The sequence below is a fragment of the Malaclemys terrapin genome, chromosome 1, assembly GCF_027887155.1.
Source record: "Malaclemys terrapin pileata isolate rMalTer1 chromosome 1, rMalTer1.hap1, whole genome shotgun sequence".
NCBI classification, from domain to species: Eukaryota; Metazoa; Chordata; order Testudines; family Emydidae; genus Malaclemys; species Malaclemys terrapin.
This window is the reverse complement of record NC_071505.1, coordinates 102,473,098-102,498,959: the sequence shown is the minus strand read 5'-3', so window position 1 is coordinate 102,498,959 and position 25,862 is coordinate 102,473,098. Positions and strand designations below refer to the sequence as shown.

Sequence of the window (25,862 nt, the reverse complement as noted above, 5' to 3'; positions counted from 1 at the left end):
CGGGGTGGAGAGTATGGAACTAGCATCAGTGAACAGTTATTAAACACAGACAAAGCAAGTGGTTACTCACTGCACTAAGGAACTTCCCTCCAAAATAAGAATATAATAAGACATAAGTAAAATGTAATAGATGACAAATGTAACCTTTATCCATTCAATTGGCAAGGAAAGGTGGATGATTCACACTGAGGGACTTTCTTCACCAAGGGAGAGAGGACATCTATATATTCATTATAGCACGTCAGGTTGCATCTGCTAGAGTTAAGACTGGTTCTAACTTGCAGTCCTATCCCTCTTTCTCAGTTCCTTATCAACCTTCACAAATTCTATGCTTGGTTTCAGCCCACAGGTGAAGACTGAGCATAATTATTTCAGGTATTTGATTTATCAGACCACTGGAAAAGTACTTTACCCAGATACTCCAATCAGAATTTTGCATTCAAGTAACTATTGCATAGATTTGGCTAGAAACTTTGAATTTGGCTTGATTTCTAAATTTCCCTGCCATCCATGCAACAAGCCAAGTTTGAAGAAAATTATACTAGTCAGGGGCGCTGGAACAATTTGCATAGTGGGAGTGCTGAGAGCCATTGAACCAAACTGTAAACCCTATATATAATGGAAACCACTTCAAGCCAGGTGGTGTGGCACCACTAGTTCTAGCACCTGTGATACTAGTAGTTTTAAAGTCCCCATCTCAAACATGAACATAAAATTTCCCTATGCTGTTTTTCAGGCACCAGTAAAGCAGACCATTAGCTACTGTGCTTCATGGCGGTCCCTCACAGATGAAAGGTGAGTTTAAGGGAACCTTTAAGCTGAAGAGTCATTTCGGAGCCCTAGCTGCAGTCCTGGTCCACTTCAAAAAATTGACAAGCTCTGCCAACTTCACGGGGGGAGCCTGTAAATCACTTAAACTCAGTCTTTATGTAGTGAATACAGTCAAATCTTGCTAATTCATCCTGATTAGGGGAGACACACACAAACCCCACGGTGAATTATTAGTCTAAGGCAGAGGTGGGAAAACTATGGCCTGTGGGCCACATCCGGCCCACAGGACCGTCCTACCCAGCCCTTGAGCTCCTGGCTGGGGAGACTAGCCCCCAGCCCCTCCCCTGCTGGGCCCCCCTCCCCCGCAGCCTCAACTCACCATGCTGCCAGCGCTCTGGGCAGCGGGGCTGCAAACTCCTGCCAGGCAGTGCAGCTGCGAGAGCCGCCGGCCTACCCCGGTGCTCTAGACTGCGTGGTGGCATGGCTGGCTCCAGCCGGGAGGCATGGTTGCCAGTCCTGGTGATCTGAGCAGCATGGTAAGGGGGTGAGGATTGGGGGGGGGTGGATAAGGGGCAGGGGATCCCAGGGGGCAATCAGGGGACAGGGGGTGGTTGGATGGGGCGGAGGTTCGGGGTGGGCGCTAAGGGGATGGAAACGGGAGGCTGGATAGGTGTGGCATCCTGGGGGAGCCTGTCGGGGTGAGGGGGTGGATACGGGGCAGGGCAGTCAGGGAACAGGGAGCAGGGGGGTTGGATAGGGGGTAGGGGTCTGGGGGGGGCGGTTGGGGGACGGGTCCCAGGCGGAGGCGGTCAGGGGACAAGGAGCAGGGGGGGTTGGATGGGTCAGGGATTCTGAGGGGGACAGTCAGGGGGAGGGGGCGGATAGGGAGCGGGGGCCAGGCTGTTTGGGGAGGCACAGCCTTCCCTACCCAGCCCTCCATACAGTTTTGCAGCCCTGATGTGGTCCTCAAGCCAAAAATTTTGCCCACCGCTGGTCTAAGAGGATGTCTACACAGCAAAGAAAAACCCGCAGCTGGCCCATGCCAGCCAACTTGGGCTCATGGACTTAGGCTGGAGCCTGGGCTCTGGGACCCTCCCACCTCACAGGGTCCTAGATCCTGGACTCCAGCTCAAGCCTGGAAGTCTACGCAACAATGAAACAGCCCCACAGCCCAAGTTGGCTGGCTCGGGCCAGCCACGGGTTTTTCTGTTCTCTGTAGAGACGTACCCTAATGTGTTAAGTAAGCAAACAAACAATGAAAAAAATTATGGGCTTTGTACCTCAAAATGTACTTTGTATACTTATCTTGATGTGTGTTTTAGCTGTAATTATTTATAGCACTTCATAGCATGCTAGTAAATGTCCTGTCATATATTTTGTGAAATCCCCGTAGTCTCAGCAATACAAGACCTCATTACAGCTTCTGCTATTACATTTTTTGCTGGGAAGTGACAGGAAACTGCAGGAGATTATTTTTTTGAGAGAGAGAATTATCAGGACTGCTGATTAGCAAATTGAGAATTTAAGAGGTCCTGCCATCTGCCTATGGTATTACAAACCACCACAACAGTACTAGCATACTAATCTAATACGCTACCTTGTAGTGCAGATATTAAGGAAGAGAAAAAATAGTGCAGTGCATCCCATTGTTATAGACAGGCTCAGTCGTCTTCCTAGGAAATTGATGCCTAGAATGTTTAAGGGATTTACTGGAAAACAAAACAAAACAAATGTCAGACTTCAGGGTTAGATTATCTAATGATGTCTAAGCCCATACTTAGCTGTCATCATTTCCTGACACTATAAACCAGGAATTCCATCCCACCTTCCCAGTAGAAAAGATTTCACCCTCCAATACTCAAACACCATGATCTTCCTCTTCCTTATTTTTCCTTTTTTATTTTTTATGTCTGGAGTTTCTGAACTGGCCTCACTTGAGATTCTATAGAGGGAACTAAAGTCTCTCACTACTATTGTGTCACACTAGCATTATGGACTTGATCACTTCTTAGTATAATAGCAAGATGCTGGGAGGAAGGGTGGGGTCATGTGGTTAAGCACTGCATTTGAACTCTAGACACCTGGGTTCTATCCCCAACTCTCCCACAGACTTCCTGTATGAGTCAGGGCTCCAAGATGCTAAGCAATGTGGCCCCAGTCCAGCAAAACACTGAAGCACATGGTTAACTTCTAGCCTAAGTATGTGTTTATGCCCTTTGTTGGACTGAGGTCAGAGAGTTTGGCATCTTACAGGATCAACTTTTAATCGCTTTTTATCTCATTGCCCTAGATGTAAATGGGGATAAAGCTTACCTCACGGTAGTGCCATGAAGCTAAATCCAGTAATGTTTGCCAAGTACTTAGAGCGCCTTAGATGGAAGGTGCTATAGAAACATGCTATCACACGACACTGTTACTACCTAATACTGAAGCAGAGGAGATATACCAAGAAACATGTTGGTTTGTGTTACTATGGATGCATTGTGTACTTTCTGCTGTATTCCATTCTAACCTACTTTGAGCAGGTCTCTGCTGCACAGTACAGGGTGCTGGTAAATACCCTTTCTAAACTAAAGCACACCTTTGCTGCATTCAGTTGCCTACATATCAGTGATTGACTGCAATTCTTGCTTTCCAGAAGTCACTGTTCTAGTCTGAAAATTTGCCTTCAAGCCAATCCTGGCTCTCTGGTAACTTAGAACCTGATCTTCAAAGGTGATTAGGTGTCTAGTCTCCATTGATTTCAGTGCAAGATAGGTACCTAAATATCTTTGAGCAGAGCCGCCCAGGGGGTGGGGGGGGGGCAAGTGGGGCAATTTGCCCTGGGCCCTGCAGGGGCCCCCCCAAGAATATAGTATTCTATAATATTGCAACTTTTTTTTATGGAAGGGGCCCCCAAAATTGCTTTGCCCCAGGCCCCCTGAATCCTCTGGGCGGTCCTGTCTTTGAGGATCTGGACTTTACTGTTCAGATAGTTTCCTATGGTCATTTTAAAAAAGAAAGTTATTATGTATCCTCTGCATAGGGGCTATTTGGCTTTGCCAGTTAAATTTTCACAACTGTCCTTAAAGATGAATTAATTCTTCGCTGTGATGCCAGCACAAAGCATATGCAGCTACAGCAGAACCTCAGAGTTATGCGCACCAGTTACGAACTGACCGGTCAACCATACACCTCATTTGGAACCGGAAATACGCAATCAGGCAGCAGAGACCCTCCCTCCCACCCCCCAAAAAGCAAATACAGTACAGTACCATATTAAATGTAAACTACTAAAAAAATAAAGGGAAAGTTTAAAAAAACAACTTGACAAAGTAAGGAAACTTTCTGGGTTTGTTTCATTTAAATTAAGATGATTAAAAGCAGCATTTTTCTTCTGCATAGTAAACTTTCAAAGCTGTATTAAGTCAATGTTCAGTTATAAACTTTTGAAAAAACAACCATACTGTTTTATTCAGAGTTACAAAAAACCTCCATTCCCAGGGTATTCGTAACTCTAGGTTCTACTGAAAATCCCACTGAAGTAGTGCATTGCCCTTGGCTGGCTCTGTGCACAGGGTGAATTTCACCCAAACCCTATATTTTGTTTTGTGCACATGCATATAAATCTGCCAAGTTAAACACATTGCATAACACATTAAATAGCCACAGGAAGACAACTTGGAGATGTTTCTGTTACATGCAATCTCTCCAATTGTGCTGATGATCATGATCCGGTAATCCGAAGGGGCAAACAAGCGACAGTGACATGGGCTGCGGCTTTCCTCTGAATCATCCCCCAACTCCTTCACTGCTGTCTGCAAACTACAGACCATGTCCCGCTCCAGTAACTCAGCACTGGCCAGGATGACGCCATAATAAGCAAAAGATATTCCAAGCCTGGGGGAAAGAAAACCAATGTTGACAAGCAGAAAATAATCGCAGACTCATGGAACCATAGAGGAGTAAAAATCAGCAGATATTAAATGCCTAAGGACAATTACAAAGTAAAACAGGTAAACAACACTTAACATTTGGAAATCTTAAGTCCAGGGAAACCCCAGCAGTTATTTGTGCAACCAGCTGCAAACTGCTTGTCACAAACGTATTACACAATTGAACCTACCATATAAGTGCTCCTCTTTATTAAAAGAAAAAGCCCAGTTCTTACCTGGACTGTTATACTATTATTATTTATTTGTAACATGGTAGCACCTAGAAGTCCCTATCATGAACCAGGACCCCATTGTGCTCGGTGCTGTACAAACAGGGATGAAAAGACAGTCCCTGTCCAAAGGAGCTTACAGTCCAAATAACGCTGATCTCTGTGTGTGTTAGTTTTCCCATCCGTAAAATGAGTATAAATCTATCTCACGGGGGGTGAAAGTCACCTAGGTACAGAAAGCCAGCATAAGGTCAATGTTTCACGTACACCCTGTTTTGATGACTTAAGGAGTAGAACTTAAGAAGTACATAGGCTTTTGTTCATACTTTCTGCATAGGGGTGAAATTACCACCACTGAATATGAGCTTATTCCATGTTAAGGCCACAGAATAGCATACTGCTCAGCTTGAGGAAGTATGGCAGCATTGGGCCCATAGTGTTTTTAAAATTCTTTGATGCAGGGCTCTATATAGTGTAGTTTACAAGCTTTCATATAAAATATAAAGCCAAGATCCTGATCCCTTGTGGCTATTAAAATTCCCATGTTTCAGAGTACCAGCCGAGTTAGTCTGTATCCGCAAAAAGAACAGGAGTACATATATGCATCCGAAGAAGTGGGCTGTAGTCCACGAAAGCTTATGCTCTAATAAATTTGTTATTCTCTAAGGTGCCACAAGTACTCCTAAAATTCCCATGATACTTTTCATATGAACAGGAGGGTTAACCCTGAAGCCCTGGCCAAATGCCAGTCTGTATAGTTACAATCTCTTTCCCTGCCGTTTCAGTTAAAGACAATTTTTCTCCACTTGTATTGTGAAGAATTGCGGTGCACTGCTAAACAGCCACCGTGTTCTATACCAGAGGTGGGTGCATGGTGGGTGGAAATTATCACTTCATGTTTCTTACCTACCTTATAATATTTGCCAAATGTTTGAGACTCATTGATGAAAGGAGCCATGGTATTATTTACAGACTGGGGCAGTGGGCCCTAAAAATGTGTAGCAATACATGTTTGTGCAGGGACATTTTTGAAACATTCACTCCTGGAGGAATCTGTCCATTTAATATTTAAAACAAATCCCTGATGCTTCTTTTACCAAAGCCTAGGACCATCAGAGCTTCATTCTCCATTCTGTGCAGTGACTTTTAAAATCAATTTTAGGCACCGTCTGATTGGGGAAGCTCATATAGTGTCGTGCTTCTCTGTCAAGAGCAGAGTATTAACGATGGCAGCCTTGTTGCAACATCATCAACTAATTCAGCATGTCCCTCATCATAAACAGGCTGAGAAGTGATTTTCACTCTCCCGCCCCCCGGCAGTTGAAGAAACGAGCCTCAGAATTACAAGCTATCAAAAGACCTGCGTACTGAATGCAGGGAGAACGCTAAGTATACAGGGGATGGGAAAGTAAACCTATGGAGCCTATAAGCTGATTTATACGTGTGAAAAACTGTAGAAGAACTGTATTTTACAAAAATAGAAAAATCATAAAAGATTGAGGGACCGATATACAAAGATTCTGGGTCACTGAGCTTTCACACACCCGTTATCTGCACATTACAATTCTAGCTTGCAGTGGTGTCATAGCTGCGTTGGTCCCAGGATCTGAGAGACACAAGGTGGATGAGGTACTATCTTTTATTGGACCAACTCCTGTTGATTTGAACTACACAGAAGTTGGTCCAATAAAAGATATGACCTCACCCACCTTGTCTTATTATAATTCTAGACAATGGTGCCATTAAAATATATATTGATCTACAGGAGGCCTACTTATGAGACTTCAGATGATATTCATCTTCTGTTCACTTTTAATTTTCCAAAGCCAGTGGAATGAATAAGAGCTAACAACATTCGGTCTGAAACCTATTTCACTGGTACTCTGGCTGTGCTACCGAGGCAGCTGGTGGAGCACCAGTTCTCGTTTTGGGAAAGCCAAGGGTGAGAGAGCAATCTTAAAACCAATTCAGATGTTCCTTCCTGTTCCAGCTACACTGGATGTCTCTGTAGGTCACTCAGATCCTGATCCAACTCGCTTTCGAGTCAATGGGAGACTTTTAATCAGGGTCTTACCCCCATTCAAATGAAAGAATTATGCTATAAACAATAACCAAAACCAAATAACATATTTACCATATGATCCATATTTGCAAAGTGGTTCGTAAGTATTTGGAGTCCAATAGGTCACTGAATCTACCTCTTCTTTCCTGCAAATTATTTAATAGAAAACACAAGGTTAGAAAAGTATCTCCTCTCTATGGACTAATTTTCTGGTGCTGCCATGTATTTCTAATATGTTTGCTGAGCTGAAAGGCAGACATGTAACACTGCAGCTGCACACAGATGAACTTGGAGATTAAAGAGCACCAAAAAGGAAAGGCTGTGGAGAGAATGTGTGGGGAAGTTGCCATGATCCTGTAAATCCATGTGCAGCCCCACTGACTTCCATAGGGCTCTGCATGTTCCCAGGCTCCACTTGCCTGGAAAAACTTGCTGGATCATAGCCTAATCTGGGAAAGGTGTTGGTTACTTATTTGTTTCTGGTTTGAGTACTGTGTTCTGAACTGACCGCAGTTACCACTTGTGTTGTTCCATTTATGTAACAAGACATAAATGCCATAATGAGAAACAGAGTCAGAAATTAGAGGCTGTACGCTTGCTTTTGTATTATGCACCTAACCAGTTGTCAAACATTGGTCTAGCAGATATGAAAGTGAAGATATGTAGTAACAGCTAGAGGATTGGTACATCTAAGGCAAGATTCTCGCTGCCCTGAATGTGAAGCGAGTCAATTAATCATCTCTTGTCCGGGGGGAGGAGGAAAGAGTTCACATGAATGTTTCGAGTTGATTTTTTCCCTCTTTGTTTAACATGGCAGTGTGCATAACTTTAAACTTTAACAAAAACTTCCCAGAGCCAGTGAGATCTCTTTACAGAAATTCTACAAAGCGTATAGGGAAGGCCTTTCTCATTTAATCCTAACTAATGCCAATTCAATAGTACCACATTACATGAGTTGCCAAGGCCAATGCTAAGTGCTTGTGGGATTAGATAAGCAGCAAAGAGGTCTAGAAGAGGGACCCCTCCGAGCTGGGTGATGCTGTTGAAGATTCCCTTGGTTCAGGTCTAAGTTCCTTAGATCTGACTGCGGCCTCTTCAGCCACTCACACCATGATGTTTCCTTTCTGTTGATATGCAGGGTCTGAGCCATATGTAACCAATAATGACTGCTCCAGTGCTCCAGCACCTCAAAGTGCTCCAGCTCCATTCCCCCACATCTGCCACTGCCAGGGTGTTGCCTGTCAGGACTAGTACATGCTTGTCTTGCAGTTCTGTCTGGAAGGAAAGGAGCATATGCCCAGTTTCCCACAGTTCATGCAGTTTATGATTCTTTTTCACTATTGGTCTGTCTGTTCTCCCTGAGTCACTTGGCTGTTTCTATGTGCCCCTCCACCCACCATTGGAGGAGTTTGACTGCATACCTGGGGCAGCAAGCCATGCTCTGTCCAGCCCTGGCACAGGGAGGGGGAGGAGGAATCTTTGTAGCTCTTTATCTGGAAACGTGCCACCTGGAGAATTTCCACACTTGATACTAGCATGCCCTGGAGCTGCATGAGGAATCTTACTGATACCAGGGTGCAGTTGTCAATCATTGAGTCAGGCCAACAACCTGCAATGTCTCATGCCAGAGATGAAAACCTTCTCTTTGGCTGGGCTAGCATCACTCCGAGGTGCTGTGGTCTCTGATTCAGAACCAGGTGATTCTTCTCCATGTTCACCGACAAGCTATGCTCTTGCAGGCAGGTGATGGCTGTTTCTGTGTCCTGTCGGGTCATTTCCCTCAAAAAGGAGTTTGGATGAACAGATCTTCCAGGAAGGGAGAGACATGAATTTCCTGCACCCAGAGAGCTGCTGCCAAATCTCTCAGAAACTCAGAAAAGACTGCTAAGGGATCTCACCAGGCCAAAGGAGGTGCTCTCTACTCAAACCCTTTTTTATGGTAGCAAAAGCAAACATTTTCCCAGCATTATGTTCAGTTGAATGAGAAGAATAATATAATAAACAAGCCCATTAAAATTAAAGGGCTAAGATTACTCTTTTCGATAGACAAATGACAGCTTCTATCGTGGCATTCAATATTCCTTTGGAATGATGCCAGATATAGTAGAAAAGCTTAGAACATGAAAAGCTTAAGCAAGATAGCCCCATCTCCTAGAATCCCAGTAATCCTGTGTCCTGTGCCCCAGGACCTATCCAATCGATCATTAGCATGATGATAGAAGATATTTTAACTCTCACATTAACAGGCTCCACCAAGATCCCTTCTGGCATTACTGAGCGGTTCATCTTGGCAATCCTCTCCAGTGTTGCAACGGCGGCTTTGTTATTTCCAGTAGATACATTGTACCGAGCAGACTCTGGAATGAACTGCAAATACAGGTTGGTTAGGAAGAGCTTTTACAGCTTTAGGCAGCAAGACAGAGGGTACGTCTTCACTTACCGGAGGGTCCGGCGGCAGGCAATCGATGTTCTGGGATTGATCCTGGAAGTGCTTGCCGTCGACGCTGGTACTCCAGTTCGGCGAGAGGAGTACGCGGCATCGACGGGGGAGCCTCCATGCCGCGTCTGGACCCGCGGTAAGTTCGGACTAAGGTACTTCAAATTCAGCTACGTTATTAACGTAGCTGAATTTGCGTACCTTAGTCCGAAATGGGGACTTAGTGGGGACCAGGCCAGAGCTTTACTTAAGTGTCAGGAGACAATACACAGACCCAATAGTTATTGGATTTCCCCTTTTTTTGCTGTTTCCCATCTGCATGGTTCAGTTTTTCAATTCACTGAGAATGCACATTTGTAAATATAAAGCCAGACCCTCAGCTGGTGTAAATTGATGTAACTGCATCGACTTCAGTGGAGCTATATTGATTTACCCAACCTGAGGATCTGGTCCAGTGTATAAACAGTGCTAGGTAAGTGTTCTGAATAACAGCAATTCCTGGCACATATTCAGTGGGTTCTCAGAGAACTAACATAACTATTGATCTCTGTTATACAGCATTCTGGGACAGCCAATCAATAAAAAGAAAATGTCTTTTTTAAAACTGGGAGGAAACCAAACAAAACAGTGAAATAAAAATAATAATTAAAACCTAACTTGAATCTGACATTGTAAGTTGAGACTAACAACATACCGCTCCCTCGTAATAAAAGCTTCCCAGACTTCAAACAGATTTGGGGTTCATTTCAAGGGATGGACAGAATTGGGGGGCATTAGTTTAACCAAACTGTTTCACTCATCCCTCGTACTGATCACAAAATAAGTAGTACTGGGTGACCATTACAGAAAGAAGAGCTTGAATTTTTAAAGGCATTTGCTTGGCCAGGCTTGTGCCTTTTGTTTTGTTATTTCCATTAACAAATCATGCAGCCCAGTTTTATTAGCAGAGATATTCAGAGAAGTCAAATTTCAAGATATGGGTATTTAGAGATCCTAGTTTATATTTGCAAGCATAAGTATTTACCTCAGGCCATGTCTACACTGCAATCGAAGTTGTGATTGCAGCTTGGCTAGGCATAATATAGGCCTAAATATAGCAGTGAAGATGTAGGAGCACAGGCTTCAGCATGGATTTGGAAAGTGAATCCATATTCCAGGGGACCAGGCAGTTTGGTACAGCATGCCTTCACTGCTATTTTTAGCTGTACTAAATAAATTAAAACTAGAGCGATGATGTCTACCCAAGCTGCAAATCACATTTTTGCCTGCAGTGTATACATAGCCTCAGACATGTCGGGCACTCATTCAATCAGGGAATGGATTTTAACGTCTATGTGATTTATCTGACCAATCACAGCTAATCAACATAGCTCAAATAGTGATATTCACAGAGAATTGTTCACATCAGTCCAGAGAGAGAAAATATGCTCTGCCCTGAATAAATATGATGACACCACAACCTGTTAAAAGGTTAACTTTGTTGGGTACATTGTTTGTTGTGAATTATTCACTTAGTTCTACAAAATGTAAAGAGTTACGAGGCTGGGGTATATACAGGGATGACAGCAACAAAATCCTAAATTTGCCAGTGTATGAATTGCAAGCTTCTATGTAATCTAATCCAATCTAATCTCATCCATGTTTGCATGCCCTTCCCTCCCCTACCACCACAATGTCAGAACACAGTGTATGGATGCAGAACACCGGTGCCCTAGTCTTGGGATGCTGCTATGAAGGAGCAGCCAATCTGTAGAAAGAGGCTGTCTCCTGCAGGTCCCTGCTTGCTGGTGGCTGGTTTGGACTCTTCAAAGTTGGCATAAGAGGGTTGCTGTGGGTTATGGCAGTGATGAGTTGCCAAAATCTTAACAACCGGTTCCCTCCTCACCCCCGTCCCCCAGGACTCCTGCCCAATCCAATCCCCCACATTTGTTGATGCCCCCCCCCCAAGGACCCCTGCCCCATCCACCCCCTGCATTCCTTGATGCCCCCCCGGGACCCCTGCCCCATCCACCCCCCCTTCCCTGTCCCCTGACTGCCCCCCGCCATCCCATCCAACCCCTCCTCTCATTCCTGATGGCCCCCCGGGACCCCTGCCCAATCCAATCCCCCTGTTCCCTGCCCTCTGACTGCCCTGACCCCATCCACCCCACCACCACCCCCAAACTCCCCTGCCCTCTATCCAACACCCCCTCCCTGCCCCCTTACCGCGCTGCCTGGAGGTGGCTGGTGGCGCTACAGCTGTGCCGCTCAGCTGGAGCCAGGCCACACCACCGTCGCACAGCACCTGGAGCACCGGGTCAGGCTGAGCTCACAGTCTGCCGCCCAGAGCATGCGCCGGCAGCGGGGCGAGCTGAAGCTGCCGGGGAAGGGGGAAACAGCCAGAGACTAGCCTCCCCGGCTGGGAACTCAGGGGCCGGGCAGGAGGGTCTCGTGGGCCACAGTTGTGGGTGCCCACCCCGCCCCTAAAAGCCAGAGGGACCTGCCGGGGGGGGTGAGGTGGGGAGTCCTGGTGGTGCTTACCTGGGGCAGCTCCCGGGAAGCATCCGGCAGGTCCCTCTGGCTCCTAGGGGCGGAGTAGCGTAGCTATGGGGGGGAGCAGGGGGTTACCTGCTGTGGCATGGGCGGCCCTCCTCACGCCCCCCCTTCCCCCGGCTCACCTCTGCTCAGTCTCCACCTCCCTGGGCCTGAACATGAAGCCGCCGCTTGCTTCTCAGCCCTCCCAGGCTTCCTGAGCGAACAGCTGATTCGTGGGAAGCGGGAGGGTGGGGAGTAGAAGTGGGGCGGAGTGTTCAGGGGAGGAGGCGGAGGCGGAGCGGAGGTGAGCTGGGGCCGGGGGTGGGTTGGAGAGCTGCCGGAGCTCACGGAGTCGGCACCTAAGGCGCCACTTTAAATTTAAAAGCCCTTTTAGAACCGGTTGGACCACCGGTTCTAAAAGGGCTTCTAAATTTAACAACCGGTTCCCACGAACCAGTGCGAACATGCTCCAGCTCACCACTGGGTTATGGTGAAAACAGGACCACAGGGGCAGGCTACCAGGTTCTGATACTTATATCGGCTGATGGCAAAATATACCTAGAGATTCCAGATCTAGTGTGTTCTTTTGGGTGGGAGGAAGTGTTGTTCTCACCTTAAATGCCAGGATGAGAATGATGCCTGGAATAGAAGCGATTCTGATCAGCCAACGCCAGCCTATGGTCGGGTTAATCACTGATGCCAATCCAATAATTAATAAGGAGCCTGCCAACCAAAAAACCTTTCAAATGGAAAGTGAGAGGTTACAATAAAGGAGCCAATGACTATGGTTTGTATATTTTAACCCCCAGTGATCTCATTCTTGTCTGAGCAACCTTCCCTATCCACACCATTAAAATACAGTAGAGATTTGACCCAGACACAGTCAGGGGAGTTGAATTTTTGGAGAGAGGTGGGCCAAAGTTTTGGTGTGACTGGGCCCAGGATGGTTTCAGTTAGTTGTGGTTAAACACAGAAAACCATGTGTGGTTATCATTCCAAATGAAATCTGCTTCCTGGGTATTCATGAGCCTTTTTATTTGCTTCATTATTCATATGAATGAGCTTTTTTTTTCCCCCTTGTAAGAATGTTTGTGGAAGGCAGTAGTGCTATGAACACTAGTGCAAATAGTGAGCCATACTTTCCACTGATTTTACACCAGAGGAGAATCTGGCCCAATACCTGCAAACATGTGTGTCCTTGAAGTTCTCTTGTAGCCATTAGGAAAAATGCTTTTTTATTTACGCAAATAAGGTAAGCAACAACAAACAGCAAACAAATTCATAAAAGCCACAACCTGTCCCTGAGAAATCTGGGAGCAAGCGAAAATAAAGAATAAATAATAATCAATGGATTTCTCCTGTTTATAAATCTTAGGCGAGAACAGAAACAATGACTTAAGTGATCAAGCCAATGGCTCAAACAGAGAATAATGAAAAGCAAATACTCATTGCTACAAGGCCATGAATAAGCCAGAGGCCAATATATGTTTGCACAACTCTTGGTTGACAGGGGCACCAGAACTGGGGAAAAGGGAGGGTCAGGGGGCCAGGGCCCTTTCACTTTTTGAAAGTGGACGGGCCTGGCCGGTCCACTTTTTGCCAGGGTGGACCCTACCCGCATCCCCCCCTCTTCCCCCAAGGCCCCATCCCCTGTCCAGGCCAGCATGGAGCCCAGCCAGGGAGGGGAGCTGGGCAGTTGTGGGAGACGCGTGTGGACCCTCCACCTGCCCATGGTGTGAGGGGGGCTGAGAGCAGCCCCTGGCCCATGTCCTTGCCCCCCAGGCTCCCCGCCCGGCCCATAACAGGTGGAAGTGGAGGATCTCTGACTCCATGCCGGCTCCCCATGTGGCTCTCCCTGACCCAGCTCCAGCCAGAGGGGCTCGGAGTCCCAGCCCAGTGCAGGCAGGGAGCTGCAGCCCCTCCACCTGCCAGGGGAGGAGGGCCTGAGGGGTGGGGACACAGCCGGGATCTGCTCTCGGCGCCCCATCAGCCCACTGGGCAGGTGGAGGGACCCAGGTTCTCCACTGCTGCCCACACAGCAGCAGGCTTATCATGGCTGGGCTGCAGCTCCAAGGCCCCACCCCCTGGCCAGAGCCAGGTCAGGAAGAGCCCACACAGGCAGCTGTGGGGAGCTTGGATCCCTCCAGCTGCCCTGGGCAGGAGGCCTGGGGGACAGGAACACGGGCAGGGGGGCACGGGTTCCACGGCCCCGCTTCAGCTTCTGGTGGGGTAGGAGGTGGGGCTTCCAGGGGGAGAGGAGGGGAAGTGGGTGGGCCTCAGGGGCCCTGGGCCCCTCACTTTTGGAAAGGCTCCGGCATTCCTGCTGGTTGAGCAATTGGAGAAATTCCTGTGTATCAGGAGCTCTTTGCAGATAATTCCAGAAACCCATGGAAAAAGTGCTAAATGAATTGGACAAATCCTTCACAAGAAATAATTCAAGCAGCTCCAGATTTAATCAGCCCTTGCTAGGCAGTACAACCTGTCCCAGTACACCTCAGTACTAACTCGCAACAATCTATGCTGCTCCATTCCTGGTCACCCACGCAGTTCCGTTAATGGAGATAAGACCTGACCTACGGCACCTTTAGCTTGTCCACCTCCGAGTCTCTCCTGAACAGAAACTGCCTATTATGCCACACTATATGATGAGTTTTTGATGTGCATAAATTGGGGACTCGCATGGGACCACTTAATGAATCTCTTATTATTACCCAAATCAGATTTGGAATTCATCTCCAAAGGTATACGGCGCATGTGCTGATTCGTTTGTCCTGGGCCAGCCCCAGTTTGAGTACTGAAAATTGCTTCCAGATAGACAGAGTCCAGTCTACCGGCGTGGAGCACATTTCTGTTTCAATTTTTAGCTGCTGTATGTGCTATTATCTTGAAACGAGATCGAGCGACTGACCCAGCTCCTGACTGACAGCCTGTCAAGGGTGATACTGTTAGAACAGGCAACGGACGCATTTATCAACATAGCAACCAAAAGGCTGGATGTCAGCTGTCAATCAATGTCTCAATGCCATGTACAGAGCAGCCAATTATCAGAAAAGAAATTGCTTTTCCTCTGCACACCCGTGCACATGTTTAATAATGCAGTGTTCACTGTGACACACGCTGAGAATGAGATACCCTCACTGCGTGTAATACATATTCAGATATTGTGGAACACATTAAAACTGGCTAGAATTCTGCTTTCTGAGCCAGACACAGGAAATCTGGGACTCTGGGCTGTAATGAATTTTATCTTACCTGAGATAAGGGCAACATATACCCTCGATATTTTGTAGGCAAGAATTCGGTTTTTATGATAAGTCTGAAAAAAAAAATGCAGGGAGAGTGAGAATCTGCATGCAGCTGAAATGCCAGCTCAGTCAATTTTAGTCAGTAGAATTATAGTAGCTCTTTCACTGCTAGCAACTGAAAATTGGGTGCCGAACAAATAAATGTGCATAGCATTTGTGAGCATGACTCATTGCATACCATTGAGTCAGATCCTCAGCTCAAGTAAATGGGTGTAACTCAGCTGACTTCACTGGAACTGTGTCCATTTACAGCTGACGAGGGTTTGACCCTAAGCTTGTAATTCAGTGAAGAGTCTGGTCCTTTGACAGAGCGTATCCCCTCCTCCATGTCAGAGATCCTGTAATGTTACTGCTCCTGCAGCAAAGATTTCTGCCAAATCTCAACCTACTTTAACATGACATGCTGCACAAATATCTGCCCACAGGGACAAGGAGGCTATGTAATGTCAATCCAGTAGTACACTTGAGGACATAATTTCAGGATACAAGTATCTGAGTGCTGGCACTTTGCATCATGCACACCTCTAAGGGAAGGATCTGTGGGGCTGTTTGAACTCCATGTTTAAATGCTATGCACTCTGTGTGACGTGAAGTTAAAGAAAGGCTGGTTTTGGTTAGGTATCCCAAAGGGCTCCTCTCTTCCCCTGCCTATACCCAGAGCCTGGAGGTGAGTCATAACCTTTCACATTGGATTAAAGCCGCTTTGCAATTCATCAGTCTGTTCACTACCCGCCCAGCAGAGTCCCTGGTTGAGAACAGTAACCTCTGCAGGACCTTTCCCAAGGTCCAAGTGCCCTGCAGCATAGCACTACCAGTGAGAGCCAGTGGAAAAAAAAGGGGTGGGGGATAATGAAAAATTGTGAATGTTCTGATTTGTTTCCACATTGCAGGGTTTGAAATGAAACAGCTTTTCCATAAAAACTTTGGTGACATTTTTTTTTCCAACATTTTTTAAATTTTCAATATTTTTAATTTAAATTCACTTCTTTCCATTTTTTTTCCCTTTTAGCTACTGAGTGCAGAAAAAGGAATAATATGTGATTGGGAAGGGGTTCTTCACTTTTTCTCCCCACTATAACTTTTAGAAACATCTCCAACTTCAAAAAAGTTACAGAGTGACCAAGCTACAGAGTTTTATTTTTCCTTTTGCCGCTCTAACTTTTCCAGAATTGAATACGTTTCAAAAAGTTAGAGTGAGGGGAAATGGAGGGGTAGCTTATTCTCATGTAAACTGTAGTGTAGCCATAACCAAAGAGCTCAGGAAGAGCTCCGTGTAGCTCAAAAACTTGTCTCTCTCACCACCAGTAGTTAGTCCAAAAAAAGGAATTACCTCACCCACCTTATCTCTCTAATATCCTGACACTGATACAGCTACAATTACGCTGCATATACCATTTGATAAACCATTGTCATTCATTTAGAGTAAACTAGCTGCCCCACTCTAATCTAGATTGTTTAGAACTTTGGGAATGTAATTTAAGAGCTATGTTCTTTAATAAATTCTGGTAAAGTGGATGGGGGAATTTTCCTTCATTTCCCCTTTATTCCCAGCCCTCTCAAGAAGTCCCTGGTTGACTGTCTACTCCTCATGATTGCCCCTGCCTGCCTGAGGTGAAGTAAACTGCCTCCACATCACTCCATGGGCTACATACAGGGGGAAATAGGGGAAATTCTATGTTCTGATAAACACAGGAGGTCAAACTTGATCATGTAATGGTCCCTTCTGGCCTTAAACTCTATGAAGCATCCAGCCTCTACTAGCCCCAGGATGCTGTAGTTTGAACTCGTAATCTGCAGAGCACTACAGTTTGATAGAACTGTGTTATCACTTTTAACAGACTGAGTCTAACAAAATTAGATCAGTTCAAAGTGCATTCTAGTCTGGCTACCAGGGCTAACCGAGTACTATAGGTCTTATCCTCTTTGCCCTTGAACAAAAGGACACATTAGCCAGCTTGCCAGTAAGTTTTTCACTTGCTTACACTGGTTGGAAAATTTCAATGACCTTTTCTTTGGCATAAAATGAGAATTTATTTTTTCCACACACACCCCTCATGCAACCAGCTCTACCACTTACTAAATGTGACCCTTAATCACATGAGACATGGGGAGAATTCATCTGATCTCCTCCCCTTAAAAGGTATTCTTGATTTCTATTCGCCTATTGCTTCCAGTGCTACAGTGCTTGAAGTACGTTACCCTTGTGCGTGGCCTGACACACCGCATCCCACCATGGCCCGGAGGAAAACGAACCAGATGTACGATGGAGAAAACGATGTCAGCAAGGAGAAATAGGCCCCCCATAAGAAAGAGATCAGCAGAATCTGGAAGGGAAAGATTAGAAAACATCCCTGTTCAGGACAGCACTTCAAGCATTGGATTGAATGTTTTGCTGACTTGGGGCATAAATAAAGCACAGATCAGCTGACCCCAAATGGAAATTGAAAGCATCAGTCTCTGAGACCTTGTCTACACTACAGGTTACTTAAGAGGCAGGAGTTATTAAGCTGATAGGAGTGTCACCACCACCAGCAGTGCAGCTGCAAGTGCTGTACAACAGATGTAGCCAGAGAGACTCTTTAAATAAATAGAGGTGGGCCAGGGTTCCTTCTTCGTTAGCTCCACCTACAGCTCAGTTGGCCCCATTCGTCCACATTGACCTCTTGAAAGACCCTGATTCAAGACCAGGCTTTCAAAGGGCTTTAGATCAAGCTCAAGGGGAAGTGAAAGGGACCAAGGATCCATAAACCTTTGAATGCTTCTGAACCCTTCCAATAACCAACCACAGTGCAAATGCTATACTCTCTGTCACACGTGCTCATTGTCATATAGTCTGGCTGCCCATCACGAGAGACACAAGGGCTCTGCTTTCTGAACCAATTCTAACACTGAGATGTGGAGTGCTTAGGAATAGGGTAGTATCCCTTTAAATAGTTTGCGAGCCATCTAATGGTGCCCACCATGTTTTGCAATTACATTTCAGAGGCTTACCTGTAGGAAGCCAGGTTTGAAAATGTCCTAAATTCTCAGCCCAGCCCAGCCATTGATTCACTGTGCAGCCCTACACTGTGTGTAGAGAGGGACATGAACAACAATAGCCCCCTCACAAAGATTGATTAGGTGATGTGGTTAAAGATGTAACAGGCTGTGTCAGTGCTAACCTTGTTATTATTATGACAGTTCTGTCATCAGGCCTGGCTCTGTTGTTAAAAGCGACTAAAATGGAATGCTCCAGAACTTTCACTTACCTTCCAGCGGCCGTATCTGTCAGCTAAGAGTCCAAAGAGTATACTGAATATCATATAGCCAAAAAACACCATCTAAGAGGGATTAAAACATTGCCTGGGTTAATCAGCAAGGGTTTTTCCACACCTTGTACCTATTATGTGACACTGCTCTTAAATGTGTGGTTGAACTTAATACACCTGAAACTGAGGGATTAATAACTGTGACTTGAGCCATGTACATGATCAGGTTTCCCATTCACAGCTTACCCAAGCTGTCTTAATCCAATCCAGAGCTGTAGCATCCTCTACTATTTCAATCCTGGGACTGATACTTCGGATAAACTACGACAAATCTTTAAGAGGGAGAGGATGGTCTTGTGATGAAGGCACTGAACTCAGAAGATCTGGATTCTAACCTTGACTGTGCCACATGCTTGTTGTGTGACTTTGGGCTATTCATTTATTCTTTTTGCCTTCGTTTCCACAGTTGTAAAGTGATGATAACATGTCCCTCCCTCAAAGGGCTGTTGGGAGATTAAATTCATTAACATCTGTGATGGGTTCAGATACTGCCCTGTGGAACAGTCTATAAATAACTAAAATTAGTATATATTAGGTGACAATTTTCTTAGTACTCATATGTCCCTTTTCTCCATAGCATTTGAGCGTCTTCTGGTCTGGTCAAATGTGCATTTAAACTAAACCAAATAGCTCCTTCCCCTGGCAATGTTAACAGAGTACAAGCTTAAGGGGTTATAAATGCCACATACCGTTGTCACTAAAGCCACCTGCCAGTCATTAAGTTGCCACTCACAACGGATGAGTGGAGAAACAACAGCTATTAGCATGATCTCCATGGCTTCTACCACCTTCAAGAACAAACATGCACATTAGCAAAGTCTGGTTCCAGTGTCAGTACAGTAAACAATTCCTTTGCATACTGGGGGAAAAATCCCAGTCATGCTAGGGCTTGAAATCCTGGTAACCAAAAGTCAGGCCACCCATTTGGAACAGTACACGTACACTTTCCAGAACCAACCTGCAGTATTCTGCAGGCAGAGATGAAGGAATCATGGAACTGGCATCTCCCTCAGCCCCTGATATGGAGTATACCCAGTACCTCTACAATGTACCCTCCTCCCGCATTGGTTGTATTACCTGGAATCTCAGTCCTTCAAAGAACAGTTACTGTGGTACTGGACTCAGAGAATATAACCATTTACAAGGCCCGCTGGAGGACCCAGTCTTTGTCTTGTCCAGAAAATTGTGAACTCTTGGAAACATGGGGAGAGGGGTTCAGAAGGAAGCTTCTCAAATTATTTTTAGGAGGGCTGGAGACTCACAGGGTCCTCTCTTCCTGCCCATGTGTATTGGCGGAGGCTGCTTTGTCCTTCAGACTCTCGAAAAATCAAGCTACTTCTCTCGGTGTCTAACTATGAATTTAAGAGTTTTAACTCGAGGCACCCACGTTTGAAAATCTTGGCTGGGAAGTGCAATTGTACTATGTTGGTTTAATGCGTGTGACCATGTCGCCCACTAGTGGCTGGCGACAGCAAAGATAAGAGCCTGATATTTACTCATTGCTAATGGAGTCACGCTTTTAGCTCAAATTATAACGCTTTGGGTGCGGTCACTCATGTCTGAGCCCAGCTGACGACTGTGGTGTTTCCGTGTTTTTCAGGATGGCTCGTTACACAAAGAAGAAAGGAAAGGGAACCAAGAGTGACAAATGCTGACCCATGTACACCCATGCAACCCCAGTTAAGTCAATGGTGAGTGATAGGTGAGGTGAGAAGTGAGCCTAGAGTCTATGAATTCTGCTTCACATTAATATGGATACTGTAATATCACATTAATATGGATACTGTAATAGGATTTTTAGGCTCAAGTTAGTGGACAATGAAAACCTACACCAGTACTGCCCATGATCAGGAAAAGCGCTATATGAAACCGCCCAAACCCGATGGTTTCCACAGCCTCTTCCACTGTAAATGTCTTCTGCTCTAAACATCAAAGAGAAAGAGAGTGTTAGAACTGAGATCACCTCTAAGTACGTCCTTGCAAAACAGAACCACTTTTTGTTATTGTGTAATGGCAGGAAAGTTGTTGGAAACTCCATCTGTGCCCAAGATATTATATCAACTAAGCAGCACTAGAGCCCCTAGAGGCCAGGGTGGCTGGGCACTTTAGAGATTCAACAAAATAAGAGAGAGATAAAATCGAGAGATGATAGATAACCAGTGAGAATACAGAACATGCATGGAAGGAAGGAAGAGGTCTATCATCCAATGCTTTTCATATAGTATTCTGAGCTACTGTATGTGTTGCATAGACCAAGGAAGAATGGTTTAGGGTTAGAAAACTGTACTGGGATGCTGGAGCCTTGGGTTATTTCCCATCTCTACCACAGATTTCTGGTGTGACCGTGGGCAAGTCACTTACTCTCTGTGGGCCTCTGTTTCCCAGCCGTAATAGTTGGGATAATACTACTTTCCCCAGCACAGTAGGCATTTCAGAATGGGAGGAAGCCAGAACTCACTGCAGCCCAGTAATCCTTGTTATTTTAAAGGCCCCAGATGAAAGTTACAAGCTGACTGCTCTAACCTGTTCTATAGGTCAGGTCAGCCGCTGAAGAGCTTAGTGTCAACTTTACTTTTCCATCTTCAGCATAAGCATGGCACAGCTGAGGAGTGGGCCCAAGCTTCCCTTGCATAAATTGCTTTAAAATAAGCTTAATAGAAAGTGCTAAAATCTATGTTTAAACTATATAAGGGTAAAATTCTCTTGCTTGGTTGCTATCACAGAGTAGCATCCAGAGGGCTGGCTATTTATCACAGCAGATACTTGCTCATCACGTATGCAAGTGGTAGGGCTCTATGTGGGTGAAGTGCAGGGCGGGCTGGGGAAGCCACACCCAACCCCAACCCAGGGCCAGACTGCCCCTCCTTACTGAGAGGTGACAACCACCACCCTCAGTCCAGCTTATGTGAACCAACCTTTCTTGGGTTCTTGCCTCTCAGTGCCTATTTCCTCCAGGCCAATGGCATTTGATACTTCTTTTTGCTGGGTGGCCATCTTCAGCTCTTGTCGGGTTCCCAAAGATGACAATGGAGATTACTTTGATTTCACTTTCCAACCTACAAGATAGTCACAACCCTGTCTTAATAATGAGCCAAGAAGCAATTTCTAATGCAAGACTGGTGGAAGTGAGGGAAGTTTAAACTAAGAAGTTTCAGAGGATGCTAATAGGAAATGTTAAGGGTTCCCACCTACCTCCTCTTGGTGTGTGTTTAGATAAAAAATTAGAAGGGCGGTCACAGGACAATTTATTAAAATTGGCAAAGGTCAGTCACCACCCTGGCCTATACGTGAAAAGTCCAATGAAGCTACTAAAACAGGCTGGATAACACTCCTATACTTTTGTGGGGTATTGTGGAGGCTTTTTAATCAACATTTGTAAAGAGATTTGAGATCCTCAAGTGAAAGGTGCTACATGAGCAGAAGTCATTGTCTGCAGGGTGCCTAGCATGCTGTGGGTTTGTGTTCACTCAAGGAAAGGAAGGCAAGGAAGGAATCAGGTAACCTAAGTGGGAGACTGTATGCATGTTAACTTTCCAACATTTTCCTTAGAGTAGTAATAGACTGTCTCTTCACAGAGAGATGGTGTGGGTTTGCACCGAAATCTAAATGCTTCATGAATCAGGTTGATTTCACCAGAATTTTGTTTTGGAAGAAAACTGGAAAAAAGTTCCAATAACATTGAAACAACTTGTTTTCACGTTTTTGTAATGGAACATTTACATTTTTCATTACGAAAGGACTTTTCATTTGAATTTTGTATTATATTACATATTATGATGCATACAAAACATTTAAAGTGTCAAAACTGACTTGAAAACAAAAAAAACAAAATGTTTCAGAATTTTCCTTCATGGAGAATTTTGAAATTTTCTGGTTTTGCTCTGCTGCAGTACAAAGCCTAATTTAGAAAGCCCCAAATCCTTAGCAAAGTGAAATTTCCCTCCTCTGCGCAGTTCTGCTACTCACTCTTAGCCGCTGGGCTGGTTCTAGGGGAGGGTGAGCAGGGCAGTTGCCTTAGGCGCCAACTTCCAGGGGGTGCTGTGCCACTGTGATGCTCAGGTGTTTTTGGTTTGGTTTTTTTCGGCTCTTTGGAAGAGAAGTGGGGATGCAACAAAAACATTTTCTGCCCTGGCTGACAAAAGAGCCACTTCCTGCTTAGGAGAGACTCTCGTGTGACACAAATGAAAGCATAGCTCCAGATGAAGTCCCAGTAGGTGCAGGTTCCTGCACATGCACTGAGAATGTAGGAAAGAGGGTTGTGCTGTTTTGTGGGACTCCTTTGACTTGGAATTCTGCCTGCTTTTCCTGTTTCCTCAGAAACAGATCCACATTGGCTTTCACTTGAGGTACCAGCAGTGCTGGGGAAAGGACCAGACGGACAACATTAGGGATTTTCATCCTCTTTCTCTGCACGCAATGGGGATTAGCATGGGCAGCAGCAATGCAAGCTACCTTACCACTGCCCCCTTCCAGCCACCAGCGGCACCCTCGACCTTGCACTGAAAGGACTTCTTGGGGTGAAGACAGCTGTTGAGGCTGGGATTTGCAAAGATGCCTAAGGAAGTTAGGCCTTAAATCTTCCTTGTGTCTGTAAAAAGGGGACAATACCTACCTCACAGGAATGTTGTGGGGATTATTTCCCGCTGGCTAAGCTCTTTTAAAGACATAATGAGCTCTCTAATTGCTAATCATTATTATATCATGCTTTGAAATTAATCCCAGCAGGTTGGAACACCCTGCACACATATCAAAGGGGATCGCGCATCTGTGCTGTAAGCGCTCTTTCTTAAGCCCTTCGTACGCTGCCTGAGAACAACACTGCCAGTGTATTCTGTGCAACCTAAATCCCCATTATATAACCAGCAAAACACTGCCCGTTGTTGGTGCTGCTCCTCAATGAAAATAACATCATGAGGTTCTTTTACCCAGCTTCCTCAAACAGTTTTGACCCCCATCTCACATTCTGCTGTCTCAGGGGTAGGGAAATGGGTCCAAAAGGTCTGGATTGCAACGGAGGCAATCACAGGTCTCCTCTGCTGGCTGGGGAGTTGAAGCTTAGTGTTTTCACTAATGCTGCAGGGCTGTGAGCTCGCCTGCATTTGGGATGTGGGTCCAACTCCTAGTGAAGTCAATGGAAGGCTCTTTTTGACATCAGTGGGAATTCAGTTGGGCCCCTGGAGGGAGACACTAGGAAATTCACTCAGTCACCCTCAAACACATTCCACTTCCAGGCGCAGGACCAATGTGCTGTTTCCCATCCCAGTAGGCCTAGCAAGGGGAGAGAGGCAATGGAGGAGAGAAATGTTGACAGAGAGGGTTGAACACTGAAGGCAAAAATAGATAGAGACCAAAAGGCCAAATCAGAAAAGAAAATAGTTTGAAGAGAGTCAGACAGAGAGTTGAGATAAGAAAATGAACTGCGACATTTTTAAAAAAATGTAAAATGTCAATTATATTAGTTAGAGGGAAACACAAACACTGAACAAAGATTGAATTCTGGAAACATTCAAAATTAGGTCAACACTTTACACTGGGTTAATAATTGATTAATAGATGTTTTAGATTACAGAATCTTTGTTATAGATTGTTACAGAATCCAACAGGCCAATAGGCTGCTTATTGTATCGCTTATAACATCTCCCTCTGAGGTGTTTATAACTGTCCACAACACATATTACTCATATCTGTAATATGCTTATACCATCTATTCCCAATTCTTAACCATTTATAAGTGGAAACAATATAAATTGTGACTAAAATGGATTATCTAGAAGAGCCCTTGGAAAGAGAACAGTGCTTCATGCCAGGTTTGAATTGCCATCTTCACAACTATAAAGACTAGAGACTTATTTATCCTAAACAACTCTGTCAATACTTTCTGCCCTAATATTGCTGTGCACTGCTGAAAAGCTGCTGTGTGCCAAACCAGGGCTGGCTTCGATGCAGTGAAGTGATGATGATTATTACAGTGTTTGTGGTGGAGAGTAGGGGTTGGAAGGCAGCTAACTAGATCAGATGAAAGGAGAGAGAGATGGGAGGTCTTTTAGCTGGTAAGGGCCCAATCCAAAGCCTGCGGAAGTGAAAGAAAAATCTCTCATTGACTTCAGTAGGCGCTGGACGAGGCCCTAATGCCATGATTTTATAGTTCAGAGAAGGGGGGAGGGGAGAGAGAGAGGTGAGGTAATATCGTTTATTGGACCAACATCTGCTGGTGAGAGAGACAAGCTTTGGAGCTACACTGAGCTCTGCGTCAGGGCTGGGAAATGTACTCCCAGTGAGGTGTGGAGTGCCTTCCTCGGGTCTGCAGAAGAGTTCCATGCGCTTCGAAAGCTTCTCTCTCACGCACAGAAGTTGGTCCAATAAACAAGATTATCTTGCCCACCTTGCCTGTCTAAATTCTGGGACTGACGTGGCTACAACCCCACTGCATATGCTGATTCAGACAGTTTGATAGTGAGGTGCCCATCAGAACCCTAAATCGAGGGTAGCGCAGAGAAAGCATTTGGCAAATCAGTGTTAACAGAAGGCTCCACCTTTTTTAGTCACTCTCTAGTGCTCCCACACTGGCTGCATGCTTCACAGATAAATACACTGATAGATCTTTCGCAGTGCTACCGTGGTGGTCATGAGAAAAAGCCCCCGGCTTCACATCTACAAAGGAGCAGCAGTACAGAAACATGCCCTGTATGTTCATCTCTCTCTCCATACGGTGTCTTGTGCTGGATGCATCATGAAAGACACTATATACTGCAAACGTCTGTAGTACTACATGCCTTACAACAGCTTTTATGTCTAAAGGAATGGGTGAGCTGAGTGTGTAATTTTTATCCATATGTGAATACTTCCAAGAAATCTTCCTATACCTCTTACTAAAAGTGCAGGCTTACTCGCCCCAAACATTTCCAAACATATTTGCCCTGGTAGAAGAGCTAGAGTCTTCTGTCCTTCCTGAGGCTGTCACAAGAGTTAATTGATTAATAATTGTAAGTCACTTTGAAACCATTAAGTGCTGTATAAGTGATACATTAATAACCAGCACCACCACAACAATGCACTAGCTAAAGGGAGCAGCGTGAGTGATAAGTTCAGTGGTACAGAGATAACACAGAAAGATTAAATGACCCACAACGAGAACCCTGGCAGGATTTCTCAGCAATGGAGCTGGGGCCACAGCTGGCAGGTATAGGAAATACATTGCTGCTCACCAGGCCTTCGGATAACTTAGTCTCCATCACAGCAAAACACACAACTCTGATGTACAAACATTCAAACAACCCCAACCCACCTAGACAGGACTTGTTTTTGATTTTTGAGTAAAAGT

At 45.3% G+C, this 25,862-nt stretch overlaps 1 protein-coding gene and 1 long non-coding RNA gene across 3 annotated transcripts in view; one reads left to right on the top strand and one right to left on the bottom strand.

Annotated features, from left to right (window-relative positions):
- Nucleotides 1-25,862, bottom strand: part of SVOPL (SVOP like) — a 33,043-nt gene that overhangs the window by 4,374 nt on the left and 2,807 nt on the right. The window contains exons 2-13 of one of the 2 annotated variants that reach the window (XM_054033616.1): nt 21,457-21,597; nt 20,372-20,463; nt 19,231-19,329; nt 18,482-18,553; nt 17,433-17,557; nt 15,181-15,244; nt 12,542-12,667; nt 11,935-11,997; nt 9,216-9,344; nt 7,050-7,123; nt 4,451-4,650; nt 2,369-2,480 (exon numbers count right to left, since the gene is read on the bottom strand). In XM_054033616.1, the coding sequence (XP_053889591.1) occupies nt 2,369-2,480; nt 4,451-4,650; nt 7,050-7,123; nt 9,216-9,344; nt 11,935-11,997; nt 12,542-12,667; nt 15,181-15,244; nt 17,433-17,557; nt 18,482-18,553; nt 19,231-19,329; nt 20,372-20,463; nt 21,457-21,535 (1,235 nt within the window). In that variant the 5' untranslated portion in view covers nt 21,536-21,597. The remainder of the gene's footprint in view (nt 1-2,368; nt 2,481-4,450; nt 4,651-7,049; nt 7,124-9,215; nt 9,345-11,934; nt 11,998-12,541; nt 12,668-15,180; nt 15,245-17,432; nt 17,558-18,481; nt 18,554-19,230; nt 19,330-20,371; nt 20,464-21,456; nt 21,598-25,862) is intronic. The other variant, XM_054033625.1, reaches the window with a different exon arrangement.
- On the top strand, nt 7-25,862 carry LOC128840106 (uncharacterized). The gene is made up of 3 exons (XR_008445603.1): nt 7-795; nt 20,142-20,232; nt 22,859-25,862. It is a non-coding gene; the product is annotated as an uncharacterized LOC128840106 (long non-coding RNA).